At 38.4% G+C, this 22968-nt stretch overlaps 3 protein-coding genes across 5 annotated transcripts; 2 read left to right on the top strand and 1 right to left on the bottom strand.

The window, feature by feature from the left end:
• Positions 1–7225: 7225 nt before the first annotated feature.
• On the bottom strand, positions 7226–13014 carry LOC124917617. 3 transcript variants are annotated; one of them, XM_047458006.1, is made up of 7 exons: positions 12636–13014; positions 12446–12541; positions 10270–10310; positions 9361–9478; positions 8626–8706; positions 8164–8233; positions 7226–7681 (listed from the first exon to the last, which is right to left on the bottom strand). In XM_047458006.1, the coding sequence occupies exons 1-6, from the start codon at positions 12855–12857 to the stop codon at positions 8174–8176; spliced, it is 618 nt and encodes a 205-aa protein (XP_047313962.1). In that variant the 5' UTR covers positions 12858–13014; the 3' UTR covers positions 7226–7681; positions 8164–8173. The 3 variants fall into 3 exon arrangements, with proteins under 3 accessions (XP_047313962.1, XP_047313961.1, XP_047313960.1); XM_047458005.1 differs by having other exon boundaries at positions 7226–7662; positions 12636–13013; XM_047458004.1 differs by lacking the exon at positions 7226–7681 and having other exon boundaries at positions 7865–8233; positions 12636–13013.
• A 420-nt stretch (positions 13015–13434) lies between these two features.
• On the top strand, positions 13435–17248 carry LOC124917615 (ribosomal protein S7, mitochondrial). The gene has a single exon (XM_047458003.1). The coding sequence runs from the start codon at positions 16390–16392 to the stop codon at positions 16846–16848; it is 459 nt and encodes a 152-aa protein (XP_047313959.1). The 5' UTR covers positions 13435–16389; the 3' UTR covers positions 16849–17248.
• A 129-nt stretch (positions 17249–17377) lies between these two features.
• LOC124917614 (ribosomal protein S3, mitochondrial) lies at positions 17378–20934 on the top strand. The gene is made up of 2 exons (XM_047458002.1): positions 17378–17507; positions 19175–20934. The coding sequence occupies exons 1-2, from the start codon at positions 17434–17436 to the stop codon at positions 20781–20783; spliced, it is 1683 nt and encodes a 560-aa protein (XP_047313958.1). The 5' UTR covers positions 17378–17433; the 3' UTR covers positions 20784–20934.
• Positions 20935–22968: the final 2034 nt, after the last annotated feature.

The raw sequence follows: 22968 nt of genomic DNA, 5'->3' as shown, positions 1-22968 counted from the left end.
TAGAATAGACTATGTTCAACTTACAATATGATGAAGTATATCACTCAGCTAAAACAATATTTTGATTCTAACTCTCACTTGATAAACACATAGTAAAACAAGAAAGCAGCTCTTTCGTATATTAGTTTGTATGCATAGATTGATTAATTTGTAATTCCGCAGTTCTTCTGTTGTCCTTGAGGATCTTTAAATAAGGAGAAGGTACCAACGGTCAAATCTTCTATAATGACACGTGGCAAGCTTCCATTGGAACGTCTCCATAGTACACATCAGACTCTGAGCACCAGGATCGTGGCCGTACCAATCTGGTAGTGCGTCCAATATTCTTCAAGTATATTCCTGCAAAAACAAGTAGTGGGAAGAATATTTGCTTACGTGGCATTAATCAATTGGTTCAACTGGGTGTCGTACTGATCTTCACTGGAAAGTGGAGTAGGAGTAGCGTACAACTAGTGGATTATGGGTAGACGTGTGCTAGCTTCAAGCAACTGCTTTAAGCTTGGCATTAGACGTATTTCACTTAGATGACCTCGTCTAATGAAAGTAGACGCCCACGTCTAATAGCAGGATCCATTAGACCACCTAGTCTAATGGGATTAGACGACACGTCTAATTACGGTTCCCTTCAGACTAATCTGAAGGAGTTAGACTGCACGTTTAACTTTCATTAGTTAGACTGCACGTCTAACTATACATCCCTTCAGACTAATCTAAAGGAGTTAGACTGCATGTCTAACTCTCATCCGTTAGACTACACGTCTAACTACGTCTGTTAAACTGCACGTCTAACTTTCATTAGTTAGACTGCACGTCTAACTACGTATCCGTTAGATTGCACGTCTAACTACGTCTGTTAGACTGCACGTCTAGTTCACACTAAGGGCATTTTTCTAATGCGTATCATATCATTACGGACACATAGTCCAGACACATGCATTGCATATCCCCTAGTTCACACTAGGGGAATTTTTCAAATGTATATCATTTTATAAAAGACACATTGGCCCAAAACAATGCATCATATGTCCCCTAGTTAACACTAGGGGCATCCCTTTAGAAAACCTAGCTGAAGGATGCTAGTACATTTTTTCTTGGTTCCCGTGCACAAGAAGACGATTCAATAATCGTAATAAAATAATAAGAAAATAAATTCCTTAAAGTGATCTATCAAACAGGAAACTCACAAAACTTCAACGGTGGTTTCCAAATGCGGCTTCATGGACAATCGAACTTGAGGAAACAAAAAATTCGACTGTATACAATGAAGAAATGATAGTGGAATCTTATTGTTCATGGACTTTGGGAAAAAAAGAGAAAAAAATGGCAATGGAAGCTCTTCTCGGATGCAAAGTTAGTAGTAATCCCTAAGTTGACAGCGAAGTTTTCACGAAAGAGTTAGTAGTAAACCCAACCTGGCAAACGAAGCTCTTCTCGGATGCAAGGTTAGTGTAAATCCCACTTGCATATAGAAACCTTCATGAAAGAGTTAACAGTAATCCCATCCCGATAGTGAAGCCTCTCTCGAATGAAAGGTCTATCATAAGACCATAAATCTGGTAGTGAACCCCACCCTTAACCAGGCAGATAGTAGCATAAGCCCAACCTGGCAAGCAAAGCTCCTCTCGTATACAAAGTTAGAAGTAAGCCTAAAGTCGGTAGCGAAGATTTCACGAAAGAGTTAGTAGTAAGCCCAACCTAGCAAGCGAAGCTCCTCTTAGGCACAAAGTTAGTAGTAAGCCCCAAGTCAGTAGTGAATCATTCACGAAAGAGTTAATAGTAAGTGTTAGGATCGGTGAAAACAATAGAAGGCGGTTGAATGTTGTTGTGCTAAATTTCATTTTCAATGCGATTTTAATCATGTTAGATTGAAAATCTATTTCTATTCTTTGAAATATCGTAGCAAGCTCTTGAACGGATTCAAGTGCGGAAAATGCTGGCTAGATTTGAAGCGGCAGATATAGAAATGAATGAAGGAGAGCTAGAGAGAGACTAATCAAAGAGTCGAGAGATTCCAAGAGAAAATTCACCAAGTTGGTTCACCGTTGTTATTTGATGCCTTCTTATCCTTGAAGCGTGGCAACGATTGAATCCATTCGTTGATACGTGGTAGCTGTACAACGGTAGAATCTATTTCGTGATACGTGGCAGCTGTACATTTGTTGTACGCCTAGTGTACGGGATAGTGCTTAGACGAATAATATTTGTTGGTGCGTGCATGATTGTAGTGCGCAGAGTGAAGGAATATTCGTATACGTGGCAGTTGTACATTTTGGCATATTAAGCTGATGTAGTAGACTGTTTATAGGCTACCATGCTGATAGCGCAACACAGATGTGCTGATAGAGCAAGTCTGCTGTCAGCGCTTCTTCAGCTTTACTGTTTGAATAATCTTGCTATCAGCGCTTCTTCAGCTCTATTGTTTGAATAATACTTCTGTCAGCGCTTTTTTAACTCTACTGCTAGAGCCTCTTTAGACTGCTAATGGAGCAAGGCTGCTACCAGCGCTTCTTCATACTGCTGATGGAGCAAGACTATTGACAACGCTTCTTTAGACTACTGATGGAGTAAGGTTGTTGTCAACGCTTCTTCAGACTTCTAATGGAGCAAGGCTGCTTCTAGTGCTTCTTCAGACTACTAATCAATTAAAGTGTTTTTCATAATTTAACTTAATTAACGATTTCCCCTTAAATCTTAATTTAATGATTTCTCCATTTTTCTTTCTTTAACTTAATCTAATAATTTCCCCTTTTTGATGATGTTAAAACTAAGTAATAAGAGCAAAGAACTAAGGATAAATTATATATATATATATGAACAAGCAAAATATTCGGAGTATTAAAAATCCCCACTTTTTAATTTCTTTCCCTTAGTAGCTTGAGCCTTCAGCTGGCTTCCTCTGTTACCTTCCTCTTCTGGTCTTCCCCCTCACTACTTTGCCTCCTCTATATCTTTCCCCTTGGAAACATTAGCAACCCCGAATCTTCCAAGCTGTTAACATATTTTATCTACACATATAAACATTGACAATTTTGGTACCCATATTTATTTGGCTCCATGGTTAATTAGTCCCTTGGGGATCGGTGACAACAATATTAGGGGGTTGAATATTGTTGTGTTAAATTTGACTTTCGATGCAATTTTAATCCTGTTAGAGATTGAAAATCTATTTCTATTTTTTGACAAATCGTAGCAAGCTCTTGAATGGATTCAAGTGCGGAAAATGTTTGTTGGATTTGAAGTGACAGATGCAGTAATGAATGAAGCAGTAAAGAAACAACACAAGCTTTTATGAATGTTCGGAGTTAAAACTCCTACATCACCCCTTCTTCTGTTTCCAGAAGGATTCCATTAGAACACTTTGATTTATATAGCCTCTACACAAACCCACTCAGAACACATGTCTTAACCGATGCATGTTCTGAACTCCTAGCTATCACACTCTTTGTTAAACAGACAAAGTTCTGTTCAACTTACACTACTGAAATTACTATAAGAAAATACAAAAGATTATCTTTAAATGTGACGTAGTGACTTGACGTATTCACTTGTGAAGAACAAGCTAGAGAGAGTAATCAAAGAGTCGAGAGATTCCAGGAGAAAATTCACCGAGCTAGTTCGTCGTTGTTCTCTAATACGTTCTTATCCTTGAAGCATGGAAACGGTAGAATCCATTTCGTTGAAGCGTGCCAGTTGTACAATAATCGAATCTATTTCGTAGATACGTGGTAAATTTACATTTGTTGTATGCCTGACGTACAGGATAGTGCTCAGACGAATAATATTTGTTGGTGCGTGGCGTACGGGATTGTATGCACGAAGTGAAGGAATATTTGTATACGTGGCAGTTATACATTTTGGTGTATTAATATGATGTAGCAGACTACTGCTAGGATACCATTCTGGTAGCGCAACACAGTTGTGCTGATGGAGCAAGTCTGCTGTCAGCACTTCTTCAACTCTGTTGTTTGAATAAGTCTATTGCCAGCGCTTCTTCAGCTCTGCTGTTTGAATAAGCCTACTGCCAGCGCTTCTTCAGCTCTACTGTTTGAATAAGCCTATTTCCAGCGCTTCTACAACTATGTTGCTAGTGTCTCTTCAGACTGTTGATGAAGAAAGACTGTTGTCAGCGCTTCTTCAGACTGCTGATAGATCAAGGCTGCTGCTAGCGCCTCTTCAGCTCTGCTATTTGAACAAGGCTGCTGACAACACTTCTTCATACTATTGTTAGCGCTCCTTCAGACTATTGTTATCGTTTCATCAGCTCTGTTGCTGGAACAAGCCTACTACCAGCGCCTCTTCAGATTGTTGATGGAGCAAGGCTGTTGTCATCGCTTCTTCAGACAACTGTTAGAGCAAGGCTGTTGTCAGTGTCTCTTCAGACTGTTGTCAGCACCTCTTCAGACTGTTGTTTGAACAAGGCTGCTTCCAGCGCTCCTTCAGCTCTGTCTGCGCATTAAAACATTTGTAGATCTTAGTTTATTCATTTATCAACACATCATCAAAACTATTTCGTATTGATTTTAATTATCCTAAGTTTATTTTAATTAATTAAATCGTTTTTCATAATTCAACTTAATTAACGATTTTCCCTTAAATCTTAATTTAATGATTTTCCCCTTTTTTCTTTCTTTAACTTAATCTAACAGTAAGTCCAACCTGGCAAACGAAGCTCCTCCCGAATGAAAGGTTAGTATAAATCCCACATGCGTAGCGAAACCTTCGCGAAAGAATTAGCAATAAGACCAACCTGACAATGAAGCCCATCTCGAATGAAAGGTCTAGCATAAGACCATAAATCTGGCAATGAACCCCACCCTTAACCAGATGGATCGTAGCGTAAACCCAGCCTGGCAAGTGAAACTTTCACGAAACAGTTAGCAGTAAGTCCAACCTGGCAAGCGAAGCTCCTCTCGGACGCAAGGTTAACGTAAATCCCACATGCGTAGCAAAACCTTCACGAAAGAGTTAGAAGTAAGCCCAACCCAGTAGTGAAGCTCCTCTTAGACGTAGAGTTAGTGTAAACCCCATATTGGTAGCAAATCTTTCACGAAAGAGTTCAAGCGTGAGTCCCTTATCCTTGGTAGTAAACCCCGTCTTTTATCAGATGGGTTGGAGCGTAAGCCCAACCATGATATCAGGTAAGTATTTCTACCCCGTTCTTTATTTTCAAACATATGTTGTTTTCTCTGTTGTCGTCTTAAACAGATATCATGAATTGTGATTGTCTACATCTCCTAATATGTATAAATAATAGATCAGCATTGGATTTACAAAACTGTGTTTGAGTTTGGAAATTTTCATAAAATCTTTGCTTAATACATTGAAACTAGCTTCTAGAAATGTCTAAGATGATTTTTAATGAGCCTTTATGATAGTCTGTGGTTTAGAAACATTTTAAGTCTTAGTTGAAAGTTGTTGGAAGTGTCAAACCTAAAGCTAGGATTCAGGAATTCATAAATCAAGTTTATGAGTTTTACTTTTGGTATGTTACTATTCAATCGGTGTGGCTCTTCCTTCGGTGAAATGTAGTGTCACAGACCTATTTAGGATTGAATACAAGTTCAATGTGGTTCCATAGCACTTAGAATCACTATATTTTGTGAAGAATTTGTGAAGATATCTTTATTTCATTATCATCCTGCAAACTGGCGAAAAAATGAAGAACATTCAATTTTTCTAGAAATTCTATGTTCTAGTTAGGTTTTCTTTGTCAAAAATCTCCCGTGTCTAGTGAGAATTGAAGTCGCATATTAGTTTCTTCTTATAGATGATATCACCATGAATCCATAGCCTCTGATCTTGCTCAATTCCTTTTGATATCATTCTTTGATTCAACCCCTGCATCTGTTTTGAACTTTAAAAAAAAACTTACGATCTTGATAACCCAACCAAGGTTGCGACCATGACTTGTTTGAAGAATAGTGAATTCTACGGTGTGAGTTGGAGTTGGGGAACTGAATCAATCTCATAGCCTGCATCATAGGGAATTCATAGCCTCTAACTTTGCTCAATTTAGTTAAGAATTGAGCAAGATATCGTCCCCGATCAAGCTTCTAGAAACGGTTTGGTTGAAGAACAGCATGCTCCTATTCTCCTTCTCCTTTGCTAAGATTTGAGATCTGATCTAAGGACACAGTTCTTCCATATGTCTTTTTCTTTTATTTTATCTTCATTTATTTCAATTTTTTCATTTGTTTTAATTATTTTAAATTCGAAGAGTTCAATTAATCTAAAATTACAAGGAAAATATTAGGATGATTTATCTAAATAATTGAATCATAATTATCACTTGTTTTTCTGTTTAAGAATTATTTGGATTTCTCCATTCTTATAGACTATATATCCAAGATATAATTTCACTTTAGCTTTATTCGTCATCTATCTATTATTTAAAATTTGACAGGATATCCTAAAACATGGTTTCCTAGATGAGACATTTGATTTTTCACCAACTATAACATCTCCCAAGATTGATTAAATAATTAAACTTTTCAAAACGATTAAATGTAATATGTTCACAGTCTTAAACTGATCAATTATTACGTAGTAGAGACTTTCCTTTGGATGTGTGTGCTGGATATATCGCCAATGCCATTTCCAGCACATCACCAAGCACTGGACCTTTTCAAATGAATCTCTTTATTTTTTTCCTAATTTCTTTAATCAGTAAATTAGATGGAGACTATTAATTGAGCCAGCTATGACCCAGCTTTAGAGACTTTTTAAGAAGAGGCAGACTAAATTATTATATGATCTTCAATAAATATCCTAGAGCATTGTATGGTTTGACAAGTTTGTAAAATATTAATAAAACATGGATACGTTTACAACACATACCACAATCATTGCAAAAAAATCTCCCTGGATGAAAATTGTGGTTATTATCTTTAAATGACATCAATCTCACTCAAGAAGAATTTGATAATCTAAAACATCTTGCACAAGTTTGAAATCATAGATAAAAAATTAAAAATAAATAAATAAAACTAACCAGACCATGAGAAATATATGTAATATTGAATATACAGACATTGAACAAGTTGAAATGAATATACATTTAACAAGTTGTAAGCTTGTTGAGAGCTATTTTGAAAAATCGTTATCTTATTCATTTACAATCATTTTAATGTATTTATAAAACTAATAAACTCTAAACTGAAAAATTAGGTAATAGAAATAATAACTAAAATGTTAACTAATAAAAAAAAAATAAAAGAAATAGATGTAAATTCAATAATTAGTTTGGATTGTATTGATATCAAACTTGAATATTTGTAACAAGTTATTAATAATTTATCTGGTCAAGATATAAAAACTCGCAATCACGAAATTTTGGACATCTAAAGTTCTAAACAAACAAATATTTAAAAGAAGATTGACACTAGAAAAAAAAACGTGTCCATAATCCAATACATATTCACAGGAAAACAAAAAACTTGTTACATTGTTCATACCTTTTCTCAGCCTCAAGAAGTTCTTTTCAATATGCATAATATTTACATTTTTCAGACCTTTTCTCAGATTCAAGAAGTTCTTTCCAATATGCATAATATTTATATCATTTTTCTCATCTCTTTTAACTTGAAGTGCATATCCATACGGCTGACTAGTATGGTGCTGGAAATAGTTAGAACTTGTTGTCTTCCAATCTTCAAGATGATGCTAATGAGAAAATCCAAACCTATGATTAGTATAATTAAACCTGTAATATCTCTCAATTGATTACAAAAATTCTAATATCTTTTCTAAACTTATATATGCCAATATTCCGTGAGAATATACAACCAATAAAGTAATTTTGATAATAGTACAAAGTGATAACTTAAAAAAAATGATTGATATTAATGGACTATAAGATTGGTCATAGGTTTAAAAGAGAACAAGTTTCTTTACTATCTATAATCAATTATGATCTGAAACAATTGATATTGATAAACAAACAATATTGTAAAACAAATTGAACTCCCAAATCATTAACGAAATTCACTGCAAGGACAACTTATAGGAGGAGGAGGGGCATATCATGATCCTGTTAGAATTTGCTTTTCTTTCACTTGGATAAAATAGGAAGGTTTGCGACAAGCATACAAACAATCCAAACCCAGAATTAAGACAAAGATGCAATGGCTCCTAGTGAAAATGAAATACAATCTTAGAAGATACCATTTTTTTGTCAAAACCTTTCTTCAAGTAACAGCAATGCTTCAAGTTCCTCTCTTTGCCGCTCCAATTCCTGTCAGTCAGTTGAAGCAGGATTGTTGACAGAGACCAAACAAAATATACCCAAGACTTGGGCAGAACAGAGATTTGTTGAAATGAAAGCAAGAGATCAATTAATTAATTAAGCACATACAATATAAATCAAACTAAAATTTCTTACATTTCTAAAATATCAAAGAAATTTTAAAAATATTTATCTTTCATAAGAAGCTGAATGATTATATTATATCCTCCCTTTCTTGGTCAATAAACTAATCTTGCCTAAGGTCATATAAAGATAAGAGAAAATTAAATGTTCCATCTTATTCTTCTTAATACAAAATTTCAAATCATGAGTTACATTAGTTGTTCGCCATCTTCTTTTTGGGTAAAACAACAAGGATTAATACTAAGCAAAAACCTTACTTCAAGATCCTTAACAGCTTGGTCTCTGGAAATTTCTTTCTTTTGACGAGTGCGTTTGAGATGACCGATGCATAAGATACCCTGGTATTTAAAACCAAATATAAGATAATAATAACTCGTATGGTGATCCCCTACTAACAAAAATATATCTGCCTAACAGTTAACCTTAAAAAAAACTAGAGAGGAAAAATATCAAGAAAATCAGATAATGAGATAATCCAGTGAATAGAGAAATGTTATCCTTAAAACAGGACACAAAGATCTACTAATTGACACCTACATGAAATTCAACCGAATTATGTTGTGAAGCCTTCGTCATACTCTTTGGAAAAATGTATTTTGTCACAATCTCAATGAAAAATGCAAAAGTTAAAATTGAAACTGACATTATTTTGGTATAAGAATTTTCTGGATCGATTATTTTTATCATGATCCAGATTGTTTTCCTTACTTCATTTAGTATAAAAATTATTTCTTAGATTGTAATTTAAATTAAGTGTAATTTTTTGCTTCATTTGGTATCGAGATATTATGACCCGATAATGTTTTTGATTATTGAGAATTTTCACAAATATAACAAATGTAATTATTTTTTAGATCAGGAACAACTTACCCACAATCTCTTTTCAAATGAAATTGAATAATGGCCCAATAGACATAAAAGAGCAAGCATAAATAGGGAATGTAATCTACCAAATAAAATGTTGACCGCAATTGAAAATTTTATGATCTTACCGAAACAAGGTAAACGACACCACAACTTAGGAGCATGTAGCACGCTATATTTTGGAGAAGAACAAGGTCCTTCCTTTCCTTATTGTCTTCGGGGTAAGCTTTTGTCATCACAGCGACGCTGAGGAAACAACATTGATCCATGGATCAGAAACATATGCTAAATTGTTGAATGATCATATTTCACTATACATCCGAAAGTCCTGCATATATATAGTGACTATTTCCAAGACAGATCAAGTGGATACTACTACAGGATGCTATTGTGGCTGAAACATGATAAATGTGAACTAGCTCAGCTCAGAAAAAAAGTATAAATGTCAACATCTTTCATGGGTGCAAGAAGATGATGAAATCTAGCCATTGACTGTATTTGACTTATTTTTAGTTAATCCAGAGTCTAGCTATAAGAAACATCATGCCCGGAACAACTCAATGTTATCCTGATGCCAAATAGAAGAAGAATTTAAAGGAGATAAATAGTATTTTCTCCCCTGAACTTTCTATCAAATTTAACTTTTCTGTTCACACTCAACATTGTTGGATTTTTCTTGAAACTTTTAAATTATTTTTTTATTTTACCCCTAACTAATGGAAAGAAACAAACAGCATCAAATATTGGGCTGACATACTTGTCAAAGAATTTTGTGATTTTTTCTTATCTAGTAGCAAACCGTATAAGATAGCTTGTTTTACTCTAGCTTGAGGGATGATAACCAATTGCTATTAAAGTCTGGACTAGCGCTTGACCCACATTTGTCTCAATTTACATAAATGGGCATGTATGACATTAATGGTTTAATCTATGGGATTTCCCAGATAAACAGCTCTCTGATATCCATGCGCTATAGACAAAATAATTGTATAAGTATTAACAAAATGCTTAAGTGATCAATGGGAACTGCTACATACAATATTTGCAGCATACCCCTCCCAGCCCAGTATTCCAGGCCCTGAAACATAGGCAAATAATGATTTAGATTGTGACAAAACACATAGAAGAATAGATCTTTGAATTATTTTGCAACAGATTTAACCCAAAATAAAACCATTGTTCAGCGGAAATAAAAACTCTCACACACACATACACACGGATCATTTTCAAAAAAGAAAACATACATATAACTAGTAGGAATGCAACAGACTCAACTAAAGAGAATTACTACTTTGCACAAAGACTTGTAAGATATGTTTCTGGTAGGAAGTAAGCTAAGTTTGAGATACAACGAGAGATGAGAAAAAGAGAATTAATGTGACTTCATAATTTTTCTTTTCTTCAGTCATGTCCTGCTTCAGTACATATAGTGGATATTATCTATAGTAGTAGGTACTATAATTACAGATAAATTTCTAATTCTATCTGATCTACTGATATTATCAGCAAAATGATCATATTTAACCATTTATAAATATCTATTAACCATAATTATCTACAAATGTACCTTTTTCCCAAAAAAATTAACTACAAATAATAAATATAGTTATACCTTACCAACACAATCTTCTGGCCTCAATTAATTATGTGAGATTAAGAGAGAGATTGAATAATTGAGATGTATTATTTCTCACTAATAAAAATTAGAATGCAAACCACTGTTTATACATCCTCATATTTAAGGGAATAGGATCTAACCGTCACCATTCCGTGCTTAAAATACCACCTTCTTCAGGATAGAACAACTCCAAGAACTTTGTGGAATGGGATAGGAAGAAGATCAATGCCAAACCTCTCCCTTGCCAAGTTGGCACTAAAGAACAACATTCAATTGGCTATGGTCGGGACGAGTGGAAGGTATCGAGATTCACGTCGAGCTTGGGCCTAGGTGGATCTTGATATACTTGGTCTCAACTTTGTGATGATGTTGTGAGTTTTTGTGATGTTTGCTTTTGGGGTTGTTTGCAATGAATAAAATTTATGCTTCATAGCGCAAAGGTTTAAAAAAGGTGCCTCCGGCTACAATTTATTGTTTGAGGTAAAACAAGTGAGAAATGTTCTAGCAATGTTTTAGGCTAACTGGATTGATTGATTGTCACCGGGTAGCACTATTTTCATAACTACCTCAATTCTTAGCCAAATGTGATGAGACTTCATCCCTGTGGTGTATAAATAGATAGGGGTGAAAGGACTCAATGGGCTGCACTTGAATTTACATGTGTTGAGAGGGATTAAACACAAGTGAACCGTGAGAATCATTCCACCCAAAATGTCTTCTACCCAAAAGCTAGGAGGAGTGGTGGTGAGTGTTGTTCTCAAAACTTGTGTACTACTCTACTTTGATTCTAATGTAGATTGCCTAAGCTTAGTCTACACAAGTGAATGCAGGCTTTCCTGCCGAACCACTATAATTCTTGATGTATTGTTTCTTGGATGGATTTTGTGTTTCTTCTCGTGTGATCGGCAAGCTGGTGTGATTGGGGCTTTGGTTTTGCGTCTAGTTGGTCAGGGTGTTAGTGGATCACAGTCACAACAGCGATGTTGTGAGTTTGGCAATGCTTGTGATTTTTATTTCTTGTGCTATTGGGAATTTATGGTCATTTTAACTTGAACTTATTGGTTTTTGTTGGGTTTTCCCCTTATGTTTGTGATATTAGCAAATATAAATCGATTAGGGAAAATGGTTATATCCTTTCAAAAAAACAATCTTCAATTTGCTACCTACCTAGTAAAATCCCTATAAACTCACAATAGCAGGATTGGCAAGAACAATATCCTCATAATGGCAAAGGGACTAATTCTTCAACCTCAAGGACAATGCTGATGTGAGGACAAAGTGACTTCAATTCTGACGGGACAGTAATGGTTCATATAGAAGTGCAAGGGATTCATATAGATGCCTCGGTTAATGGTTCTTAATGTTCAGTTCACACAGAAATTTCGGAAATAGGACCATAGGTTTCCTTTAACGGGGAAGGACATTGGTCAACCTAAATCTATCTCCTTATTCAATTGCAATACGAATGCCTATCCAAAATTTCTTGACAAATAACAGCATTGGAGCTCACTTCCCCCGGGTTGATTAAAGATCCCAAAAAACATATAAACATGAAAGACCAAAATGGAAAGTAGAAAGGAAATATAATACAAAACCTTCCAGAATTTGATAATGAAAGCCCATTCTGTCTCTGCAACAACTACGAAAAGCGCAATCACGACCGCATAACAACGAAATATCCCATCGAATATCTACAAAAATTTATGATAACAGTCTGAGAACCATTGTGGGCAGAGAGAGCGACGTTTAAAGTATAAAATTTGGAGAAATGAAAGGAGAGATTACATCGGAACCGTTCTTGAAGGATCTGAGAGCAGAAAGGACATTGACAGTAATACAAAGAATAGCAGCAATGGCAGTCAAAACGCTGAAGCATCTACAAACCACCAAGAAGGGGTCGGGTCTCGCCAGAACTCTCACCGGATTAGTTGAAGAACTGGAAGCAGCAGGAGATCCATTTCGAGGACTCTGAGATTGGGAATTTTCACTCTCTACGCTTCTTACCATTTTCCCGCACTTCCTATCCTAAGACGCGAGAAAATGTCAACTGGGGTACGAACTACCAAGTGTACACGTAGCAGAAACCTTAGGTTTTGGACATTTCTACCTCCCTCTCCTTTTCTTGCGAAGCTTTTTTTCCATTTGGTTTATTGCTTCTTCGTTTTCTCACTCTGTTGGAGATCTCTCGCCTACACAGAAAATCAAGCAGACGGACACGTGGCAGTTCACAATTCCATTTGTTTTTTTTTTTATTTGGCACAAGACATAATAAATGATCAAATTATAGCACAAGTAAAATTCAGGACCACAAATTGGTGAAGGAATTTTCTGGAGAGTCAAACTAGGTATATATACTCTTAATAGATATAATTTAAATTATATATATATATATATATATATATATATATATATATATATATATATATATATATATATATATATATATATATATATATATATATATATCTATTATTTTTGTTCGTTGATATTAACACCGCAAATATCAGTCCCTTTCAAGATAGCTGAAGGAAGAGTAAGAGGAACCCCTTGAGCTATGGTAATTAAAGCATTTTAGCATATTAGAAGTAGAAGAGATCCGGTACTTTTCCTACTCCCTCTGGGAGCAATCGGGAGTTAAACCTAAGGTAAGGACCGGACTTTCATTTTGGTTGGCTGGAACGAGTGCTTGAATAGTCCCTTTTCCAATCAAAACATTAGTTTCCAGACTTTTCCGGCGAGGGCTACTTTGAATGAAACAGGCCTACCCGTAGAGTTATCCTTTCCCAACCTGCCTATAAGATAGCCCGACCGGTGAACATTCTTACAAACCCTTTTACGAAGCCTTTCTAAATTAAATGTTTCACGAGGATTGAATTTATGATGGAATGTGCAATCTAACCTTCCCCTTCAGAAGTACTGGAATACAAAAGAATTCGGGTCCTGCCACAGTTAATAAACTCTTATCCCTTGGTCTAGGCTTTGAAAGGGCACAGCTAAGGAATAGTCACGAGGAGTCAAAATACTTCTTTCTTTGTGGCTGCGTTCACAGTTGAGACTCTTCTCCATCCGTAAGCTGTTTACTGAGCAACTTTATTCTGAACTACGTCCACCTTCTACGCCTTTGATCCGGCCAGTGTAACCTCCCGACTTGCTTGCTCTAATCCTTTCCATGTCGATCCTGCCAAGGAAAGATCCTGTGGTGTAATAGATTGAAACTAAGTATGAAGGTTCGCATAAAGCACTTTGTAGTTTTCCTAGTCAGCCAGTGAAGTGAGAAATCATCCTTCTTTCTAGTCTTAATTAAGGGGAGCCTATAAAATATCAATTCTACTGTAAGACAGCCCTGTTGTCTTCCTTACGGCTTGAGTTATCTTTTCTGTCTAGATGAGGTCCCTTTCCGGGGGATCTGGTGTAAAGTTGGACTTTCTTTCCTTGTTTCAGGGTTTTAAAGTGGATATGGCAAATCCCTATACTTTTTATTTTTAGCAATTTCATCCTTCTCTATCTCTTTTTTGGGACTTCTCTTATATACATGCCTACCTTAATATACCCCTTGCCCATTTCATTGGTTGTTGGGGTCCATGCGAGAGATTTCCTTGCCTTTTGAAGCAAGATTCTTATTTCCTTGCCAGCAAGTTCACATTATGATTTCCTTTATATAGATACTATTTTACTGATGAACTTTGTAGCCTATGCAGTGGGAGATCCAGTTTCAATAGTGGCATTCATTCCTTCTGTCTGCCTTCGCGAAAGTTGTTATAGTTGCTTTCCTTTCAGCAAGTAGGCGACGCTTTTCTATCTTGAAATCGGATACCTATTGCATGCGAAAGCCAAGAGATGAATTGACTCTTGCAGAACAAATTCTAGTATGATATGAATCGTCTCCAAGCTTAAGTTGGCCTGAGTGGTAACATAAAAGATCAAGACAAGGTTGGATAGCCTCAATTTGATCAAAAGAAGCTTCTGCGAACAAAAAGACATCATCAGCAAAGATCAAATGAGTGATAGGCGGGCAGTCTTTAGCAATCCGAACAGGTCTCCAATCCCGGCACACTCTCCATAATGATATGATTCAACTTACCAATGCTAATGAAAAAAAAATAGGGTTTTTGTCTTTCTTTGTTCGACTTACAGCTTAGACTATCAACTCAAGCTCCTTCTCGTAAGATCCCCCTACCTTATTTTATTTCTCGACACCAGAACTGAAACTGCTATAAGTCACCCTTACCTCCTGCTTTAAGTTAAGGATCGGCCCTATTACAGTAAGGCCAATACACCATTCCCCTTTTCTTTTACAGAGCCTCGAGACTGAAAGGGAAGAGAAAGTCAAACAATAGTCATTCGGTTTCTTACTGGTGATGTGAAATAGTGAACTCCAAGTACTACTGCCTCAAGCAATCAATCTCTTGTAAGGCTGAAAGCAAGACACCTTAAACAACTACAAGAAAGTCAGACAAGAAGAATAGGTTACAAGTCCGGACTGAAATTAAGCCTGTAAAAAGAAAATAGGGCAATAAAACAGTCTAGTTCTAAAGTAAAGAAGGGCATTCTCTAACATCCGATTCTGGCTTATCTTCTGATCGAGTGAATGGGGAACGATCTATTTCTGGTTGTTGTGGGAGTTTCCCGTTGAGTTGAGGCAAGCTTAGCCACCAGCCCCCTTCCTTATACATAGGAAGCTCTTGGGGAAAACTTTTGACCACGTAGCGGTCTCCGGAGAAGAAAGCCAGCCCCTTAGGGTTAATGACGCGATGGGCAAAGACAAAGGAATATGGTAGAAGGAGTACAACAAGCTCTCTCTCCCATTGGTAGGCAGAAGACAGGGGTGACGGAGGGAACTACTAAAGGTGTGTATAAGTCCTACATACTGTGTATGTTAGACTGTCCAGCTTCGCTATTCACTAATAGACTGAAAGACGCATAGTTTTTTGAAGGATGTATTAAAAGTACGGTGAAAGCAGTATCCCAATTGTTAAGTCAACCATAAAGGAATCGGCACACATGAATGACTTTCATTCAATACTTCCCCGGCCCGGGAAACTCTACAAGAATTGGTTTAATCGATCGGTCTGAGATCTGTGCTCTGTCCACATTCATCTCTGTCTTTTCAACAAAATGGATGTTTTATTCCGGTCTCTGGTCTCCGGCCTTCCCCGTTATGACTTAGAGCAGCTTTCACGTCTAATAAGTGACTTGCGAATGAATGGCCGGGAATCAGACACGTATAGATCCTTTCTCTATTTTTATGTGACCCAAAAAAAACGCTTACCGAAAAATAGAAAAGAAGGACAAGTTAAGTTGGTTTGAGGACCCGTTGGTCAAAGGAAAGGGGGGATCCTGGGGACGGAGCCGTATGACGCGAGAGTGTATACTCTTTTTCTCAGGCAGCGCCTAAAAAAATGAAAGAAGGTATGAAGAGTGGTAAAGCCTGAAAGGAAAGTACGAAAGAGGGGAGTTGGCTTCTAAAGATGGACAGTAAGGATCGCGTAATATAAATTTATCAGCCTCGTCATCGAAAGCGGCTTCCAATTGCTCGGAAATGATCAGTTATATGGGAGGCTTGGATGGTGAGCAAAAACAATTGATCAAGAAGTTGGTCAACTTTCGCATGAAAGAAGGTAAAAGAACAAGAGTTCGTGCTATTGTTTATCAAACTTTTCATCGCCTAGCTCGAACTGAACGCGATGTAATCAAACTTATGGTTGACGCCCGTCAGAATATAGAGCCCATATGCGAAGTTAAAAAAGTAGGAGTCGCTGGTACTATTTATGATGTCCCTGGGATTGTAGCCAGGGATCGTCAACAAACCTTAGCTATTCGTTGGATCCTTGAAGCAACTTTCAAACGACATATAAGTCAGAGGATAAGCTTAGAGAAATGTTCATTTGCTGAGATACTGGATGCTTACCGAAAGAGGGGAATTGCACGTAAGAAAAGGGAGAATCTTCATGGATTGGCTTCCACCAATCGAAGTTTCGCGCATTTCAGATGGTGGTAAAGTGAGACCACATAAAGAGCTCTTCCTCATTCAGTCAGATTCTTCAGTAAGATAGGGTTCTTTTTTCCTTTTTGTTTGAATCTGAATAGAATATAGAAAGCCGGCTTCCTCATACTCCTCCTCTTCATTCATTGAGTTGGAGGCTTAGTTAAGGAGGCCCGCCCGTTATGCATTGCATGAAAGAACCTTTCTTTTCTTCGTATGACTTCTCTTTTGCCTCAGGTCGAATGAGAAAGGGAGATCAATCAAAAATAAAAGCCATGAATGAAGAAGTAGTGGGCCTTTCACCCTCTTTCGTTTGACTCGGGGAGCTGAGCTGATCTGATAAATGCACTTCAAAGGGGGGGAAGCTAGGTTTCCCATGTTGGTATGGCCGGGCATAAAAGATTTGGTTGTTAGGTAAAAAAGAAGAGGTAGAGAGAGAGAACGGAACCGATAGATTGCTCCGTACGAATTTACAATGGAAAAACCCCTCTTCGTTGTAAGATTACTGAAGGGTCAACAATTTGGAGAATTTGCTTTTACACGGACGAGAACAAATATTGGACTGGGAAAAAAGAGGGGAAAAGTCAAGTTTAAGCGCATATGGCACGAAAAGGAAATCCGATTTCGGTAAGACTGGATATTAATCGTAGTTCAGATTCAAGTCGGTTCAGTGAGGGCGACCGCGAAAGTCACCGAATGGGCCCTATTGATAAATCGGCTTTTCCTTCTGTTTTTCCCGGGAGAACGTTGCAGATGTCCGGGACGGACACGACTGATTCTAAGACTAGAAGACCACTGGAAGACACCCCGGACCAGAGCATGTCGTGAAAGAAGCACACTAGGCGGGCGTGCTTTGACCCTGTCTCCGGAGCACAGTTGAATGTAGATATCATGAACGCGAGGTGCAAGATACCAGGCCGAGAAAGCCGGGCAACCACTCCCCTATGTGTCAATCGCTAGCGCATCCAGGGCCCCTTAGCCCAGCTGGAGAGGCTACGCCTGATCTGAGAAGTGCGCCTTGGATAGACTGAATTCAAGAACGGAACGCCGCCGCTCCTGGAATCAATAAGAAAACAAGTGCTAAGTTTCAGATCAGTGAATAAATCAAAACGAAAGAAGAGACATTTCTGGCTCGACGCCTAAAGCGCACTATGCTCCGCTTCAACAAATGAGAGTTTTCGGTGGAACCGGTGAACCACGCGAGCTGGTTAGATGCGTGGGACAGAGGGCTCGTAGTACCTGCTAGCGCAGCTATGCAGTGGAAGGGAAGGAGCCTAAATCGACCTTTTTTTTTAAGAAAAGAGCACAAAGATATTATACTATCGGATGATACTAAGCAGCTACCTACCGTTCCGACGCGCCCTTGACCTATCTTGATTAAGACCGAAAACCTATCTAAAGTGGAGCCTTGTTTAAACTGTCAAACAAATAATAGAATGGAAAATAAAGAATTACCACTAGTAGAAATATGATATGGATGGAGTCTCGCTCAGTAAAGAGAGTTGTAGATTCGTAGAACAGAACAGGAGACCTTTACTTTAGATTAGTAAGTAAAGCGCTAGCGCGCTAGCTGCAATCAAACTAAAGCAAGAAGCGAGAAAGTTGACGAAAGAAGTTGTTGCTACTTTATTATTAGATTAGTAAGGTTGCTTGTTTTTCCTCAATTGCTTTACTAATAAGATATCAAGGGCTTTTGAATCAGGGTGGTTTAGAACCCTATACAAAGGGCCTTTCCTTTCAAATGACAACTACCTCTTCCTGAAAGAGGGCCTTGCACGAAACCAAACCGCCCCCCACCCGATCAAGTACCAGTTGCTTCGCTGGTAGGCCGGATTATCTTTTTGGACATTGTCCTTCTTACTAACCTCCGGTGTGTAATCGACATGTTGCTAGCTTCAACTCGATCGAATAAGAATCATTGATTCCCTTTGCTGTCCATTTCTTATTCATTCAGGGCGCTCGGCTTTCTCAGAAAAAGTCTGAACGTTAGGGAAGCCCCCTTCTCTCACATAGGGGCGGGAAGACCACCTGAGCGAACCGACCGAAGGGACTTGACTTATCCTATCCGAACCGAACGATAGCGGCGCTAAGCCTATCACGAGCAGCGTCGCTGCTTTCTCGGCGGAGAGGCTCAAAGTATAGGGCAAAAGATCAAGCGCAGCGCTTTGACTTTGTCCCCCGGGATTGGATTCACCACAGGTTGGGTTTGAGAGCCGTGTGATGGGTGACTATCCAGCACGGTTCGGAGAGCACTTTTAGTCTGCGCTGGTGAATGGAAGCCCCCCCCTATCAAGCAAGAAAGAAGCGGCTCTTCCCACGGCTCCGTCACCATTGACTCTATTTATTATTATGGTAAATCAGTGTATCAAGATGTCAATATGAGATCTTATTTCGGTTCGATACGTCCACCTACGAGACTCGCCTTTGGCTTTCGTCTTGGTAGGTGTATTATTCTACATTTTCCTAAAAGAACATTCATTCATTTCTTTCTTCCCCGTCGACCACGACGACTGAAACGAGGCGCAAAATCCAGAACCGGAAAGGAGAAGGGCCGGTGGTGGGCATTTGGGGAAGTCGGGCCGATCGGGTGTCTTCATTCAAACGACGGTACAGAAGAAAAACAAAACGAAGTGAGAGGCCGGGTGGCAGGGAAAAGAGTCGAGTCGATCAGGCTCGACGACCGGGAGAAGCAAAACGAAAGAAGGATTTGGCCGAAAAATAAACAAGGCTATGGATACCATGACCGATCACCATCGATAAAGAAGAATCTTTCTAAATCACTTCGGGTCAGCGGGGCCTTCAAGCATCCGAAATACGCCGGGGTTGTAAATGACATAGCATTCGTGATAGAAAATGACGACTCCTTCAGAAAAACGAAGTTATTCAAGTTCTTTTTCCCAAAGAAGTCCCGCTCCGACGGCCCGACGAGTCATATACTTAAAAGTACCCTCCCTGCAGTGTGCCCCTCCTTTCATTATTCGGTCATGCAATACTTATTGAATACAAAGAACCAAATGCATTTCGACCCCGTCTCCGTTCTAAATCATTTCGTGGCACCGGGCGTGACTGAACCATCTACGATGGGGGGAGCTAATGCACAGGAAAGAAGCTTAAATAAAAGAATACGTTCTCATATCGCTTTTTTTGTAGAAAGCTTGACCAAGGAGAAAAAGTGTTTGGCCGAAGCCAAAAAGAGGTTGACCCGCTTCATTCGCCAAGCGAATGATCTTCGCTTCGCGGGAACAACAAAAACCACCATCTCGCTTTTTCCTTTCTTCGGTGCTACCTTTTTCTTTCCAAGGGATGGGGTTGGGGTGTATAATAACCTTTATTTTGAGGATGCCCGGGAAAAAGTCCTAGGTCAATTAAGGAAAAAATGTTTTAACCTTTTGGGTAAGGATAAGGTAATGGAATTAATAGATAAATTCCTAGGTAGGATAGGAGAATTTCTAAAAGGAATAGAGATGATGATAGAAATCATACTGAGAAAGAGAAGAATTCCATACGGATACAACTATTATTTGAACGAAGTGCAAAAAATGCGATCTTTGTTGTCTAATAGAGCAAAGACTAATACCTTAATTGAGTCGGTCAAGATAAAATCTGTTTATCAAAGTGCTTCTCCGATTGCTCAAGACATCTCTTTTCAACCGAGAAACAAAACAAGATCATTTCGTTCTATTTTTAGTAAAATAGTGAAGAATATGAAATTAGTAATGAAAAAAGGGGTGGAGGGGATCCGTATATGTTGTTCAGGTCGATCAGAAGGTGCAGAAATAGCTAGAACTGAATGCGGAAAGTTTGGAAAAACATCTCGTAACGTATTTAACCAGAAAATAGATTATGCTCCTGCTCCAGTATCTACTCGTTACGGAATCTCAGGTGTCAAAGTGTGGATTTCATATAGTAAAAAAAAGGGACGTGCTATATCCGAAACGTACGAAATATAGTAAATATCGTAAAGGCAGATGTAGTAGGGGTTGCAAACCGGACGGTACACAACTTGGTTTTGGAAGATATGGCACTCAAAGTTGTATAGCTGGTCGTCTTTCATATCGAGCCATTGAAGCAGCGCGTCGGGCTATAATAGGACATTTCCATCGTACTATGAGCGGACAATTCCGAAGAAATAGTAAGATATGGGTAAGAGTTCTCGCAGATCTCCCTATTACCGGGAAACCTACAGAAGTAAGAATGGGAAGAGGAAAAGGAAATCCTACGGGTTGGATTGCTCGTGTGTCCACGGGACAAATTCTATTTGAAATGGATGGTGTGAGTTTGTCAAATGCTCGACAAGCCGCTACATTAGCTGCGCATAAACCATGTTCGTCAACCAAGTTTGTTCAGTGGTCGTAACATAATTGGTTAGTGGAGAAAAACCAGGCCGGGATCTATCAGCAGCGGCATTCCCCCTTAAAAAAAAAATGTAATGTTATGATTAGACAGACTCTTTCTTTCTAGTATGCCTAATGTCAACATGAGAAATACACCTCATAGGGATGAAATGAGGAATTCTATTGAACAATAAAAAGGATAATAGAATTTTAACGCCAAGAGAAGAGGTCTAGACTTATCTCACGTGATAATGATCTTTCATCGCGAATCGATGTGTCGGAACGCTTTCCCAGTCAGATTTAATTTAATCCACCTGGTAGTAGTTCTAGTTCAGTTCTTAATGCTTTCTGTAGTTGCGGGGGGAGGGAGGCCTGAAGGCCGCTTTCAAGCGAGTAACCGACTACTTACCTTTCGCTTTTATTGATTCTTTGAAAAGATTGGGATCCTTGCCTATTCTTACTGTCTGACCTGCTTTATTACCTTACCTTATCACTTGGACTAACGATACATCGGTGTAAAAGTCAAAGATTGAGTTTCATCTGTGACTAATAGCTTCTTCGCAACCGTTTTCTTGCTCCCCCAAAAACTAACTCCTCTAGTGGGGGACAAATTCACAGAGATATCAGACTGCATACCTGTCATTTCATAGGCAAGGAAAGGTATTCAAGTTACGTTGTCAGTCTACGGTATCGAAGCTTCGGCTTAGTCACAATCTACCTTCCCTCTTGTTTCAGAGGGAATGTGAGGAGTGAGTAACGAGTGAGGAAAGCTCTATCAAAGGTATAAGAGTGGACTTTTCTAACTAGTAGCTAGTCTGAGGTAAACGACTGAACGATTGGTAATTGAGTTCAGGACTGGTAATTGAATCATAGACTAAGCATTGTGAAGAGCTCAACTTATTTTAATGAATGCAATGATTCTGGGCAATTTCCGAACTCTAATGAGGAACGGAGAATCACCCATGAAAGCTGTGGAAGTAGGGATTTAAGCATTCATTAAAGCAAAGTAAACGATACACGTTGATTGCGCGGATAAGCCTTCTTTCCTTCTAACGAAGGCAAGCCGTTAGTCAAGAGGTTAGTTACCAGTTCTTCGTTCATAGGTACTCCCTTGCTCCACCTTTTCGGCCTAGTCACTCTCTCGCCTTATAGCTAGGAGTGTTCAATAAGAGTTGTGAGTGACTCTAAAAAGAGAACAAGCTGTCAAGAGTGAAGTCAACAGAGTCGGTATCAACACCTAAAGTCGGCAATCACTCTCTGTCCAAAGTTAGGAGTTCCGTTACTAGTCATCGACTCTTTGAGTCGGGAAGGACAGTGTAACCATCCCTCGTTAAGAGGGAAACTGCTTCTAATGCTATTTAACTGGGCAATTTCATTACTTTAATTCAGCGGTAAAATATATCTTAAAGCGGAAAGACAGATCGCTTCGCTTAAGCTCGGGCAAGGTAAGCAAGAGCGCGCGCTAAAGACGAATAGCCAAGCAAAGGGAGGTAGGGAAGGAACAGATTCGATACTAAAGAGCAATAGGGCACTCCTAAGCGAAGAAGGCAGTGAGCTCGGTTCAGGAACTTGCCTGCATGAATGAATCTTTCGAGAAAGCACGGTGCTTTGTAAACCGTCTAACAAGTGTCTTGTGAAGTTAGCGACTCAGTCCACAGATTCGGCTTAGTTCAAATATCCCTACCTAGTTTGATAGCGGAGTTAAGTGGAGAAGTAACTAGGAGAATCAAGACAAGCAATCCAATCAGGAACAAGGTAGTTAGGGTCTAATGCCATCATTTAGTGGTATAAACCTATAGAC

The sequence above is a fragment of the Impatiens glandulifera genome, unplaced genomic scaffold (genome assembly GCF_907164915.1).
Source record: "Impatiens glandulifera unplaced genomic scaffold, dImpGla2.1, whole genome shotgun sequence".
Taxonomy (NCBI): domain Eukaryota; kingdom Viridiplantae; phylum Streptophyta; class Magnoliopsida; order Ericales; family Balsaminaceae; genus Impatiens; species Impatiens glandulifera.
Note: the sequence above shows the minus strand (reverse complement) of the source record. Positions and strands in the feature narration are given on the sequence as shown.

Excerpts from the sequence above, each read along its gene's own strand:
- LOC124917615 (XM_047458003.1), top strand. The coding sequence starts at position 16,390 with ATGATCAGTTATATGGGAGGCTTGGATGGTGAGCAAAAACAATTGATC.
- LOC124917614 (XM_047458002.1), top strand. The coding sequence starts at position 17,434 with ATGGCACGAAAAGGAAATCCGATTTCGGTAAGACTGGATATTAATCGT. Across the intron at positions 17,508-19,174 it reads GATTCAAGTCGGTTCAGTGA|TTATTATTATGGTAAATCAG; the intron begins GGGCGACCGCGA and ends CATTGACTCTAT.
- LOC124917617 (XM_047458006.1), bottom strand. The coding sequence starts at position 12,857 with ATGGTAAGAAGCGTAGAGAGTGAAAATTCCCAATCTCAGAGTCCTCGA. Across the intron at positions 10,311-12,445 it reads TCATTATCAAATTCTGGAAG|GGCCTGGAATACTGGGCTGG; the intron begins GTTTTGTATTAT and ends CCTATGTTTCAG. Across the intron at positions 8,234-8,625 it reads AAGCTGTTAAGGATCTTGAA|GAATTGGAGCGGCAAAGAGA; the intron begins GTAAGGTTTTTG and ends ACTGACTGACAG.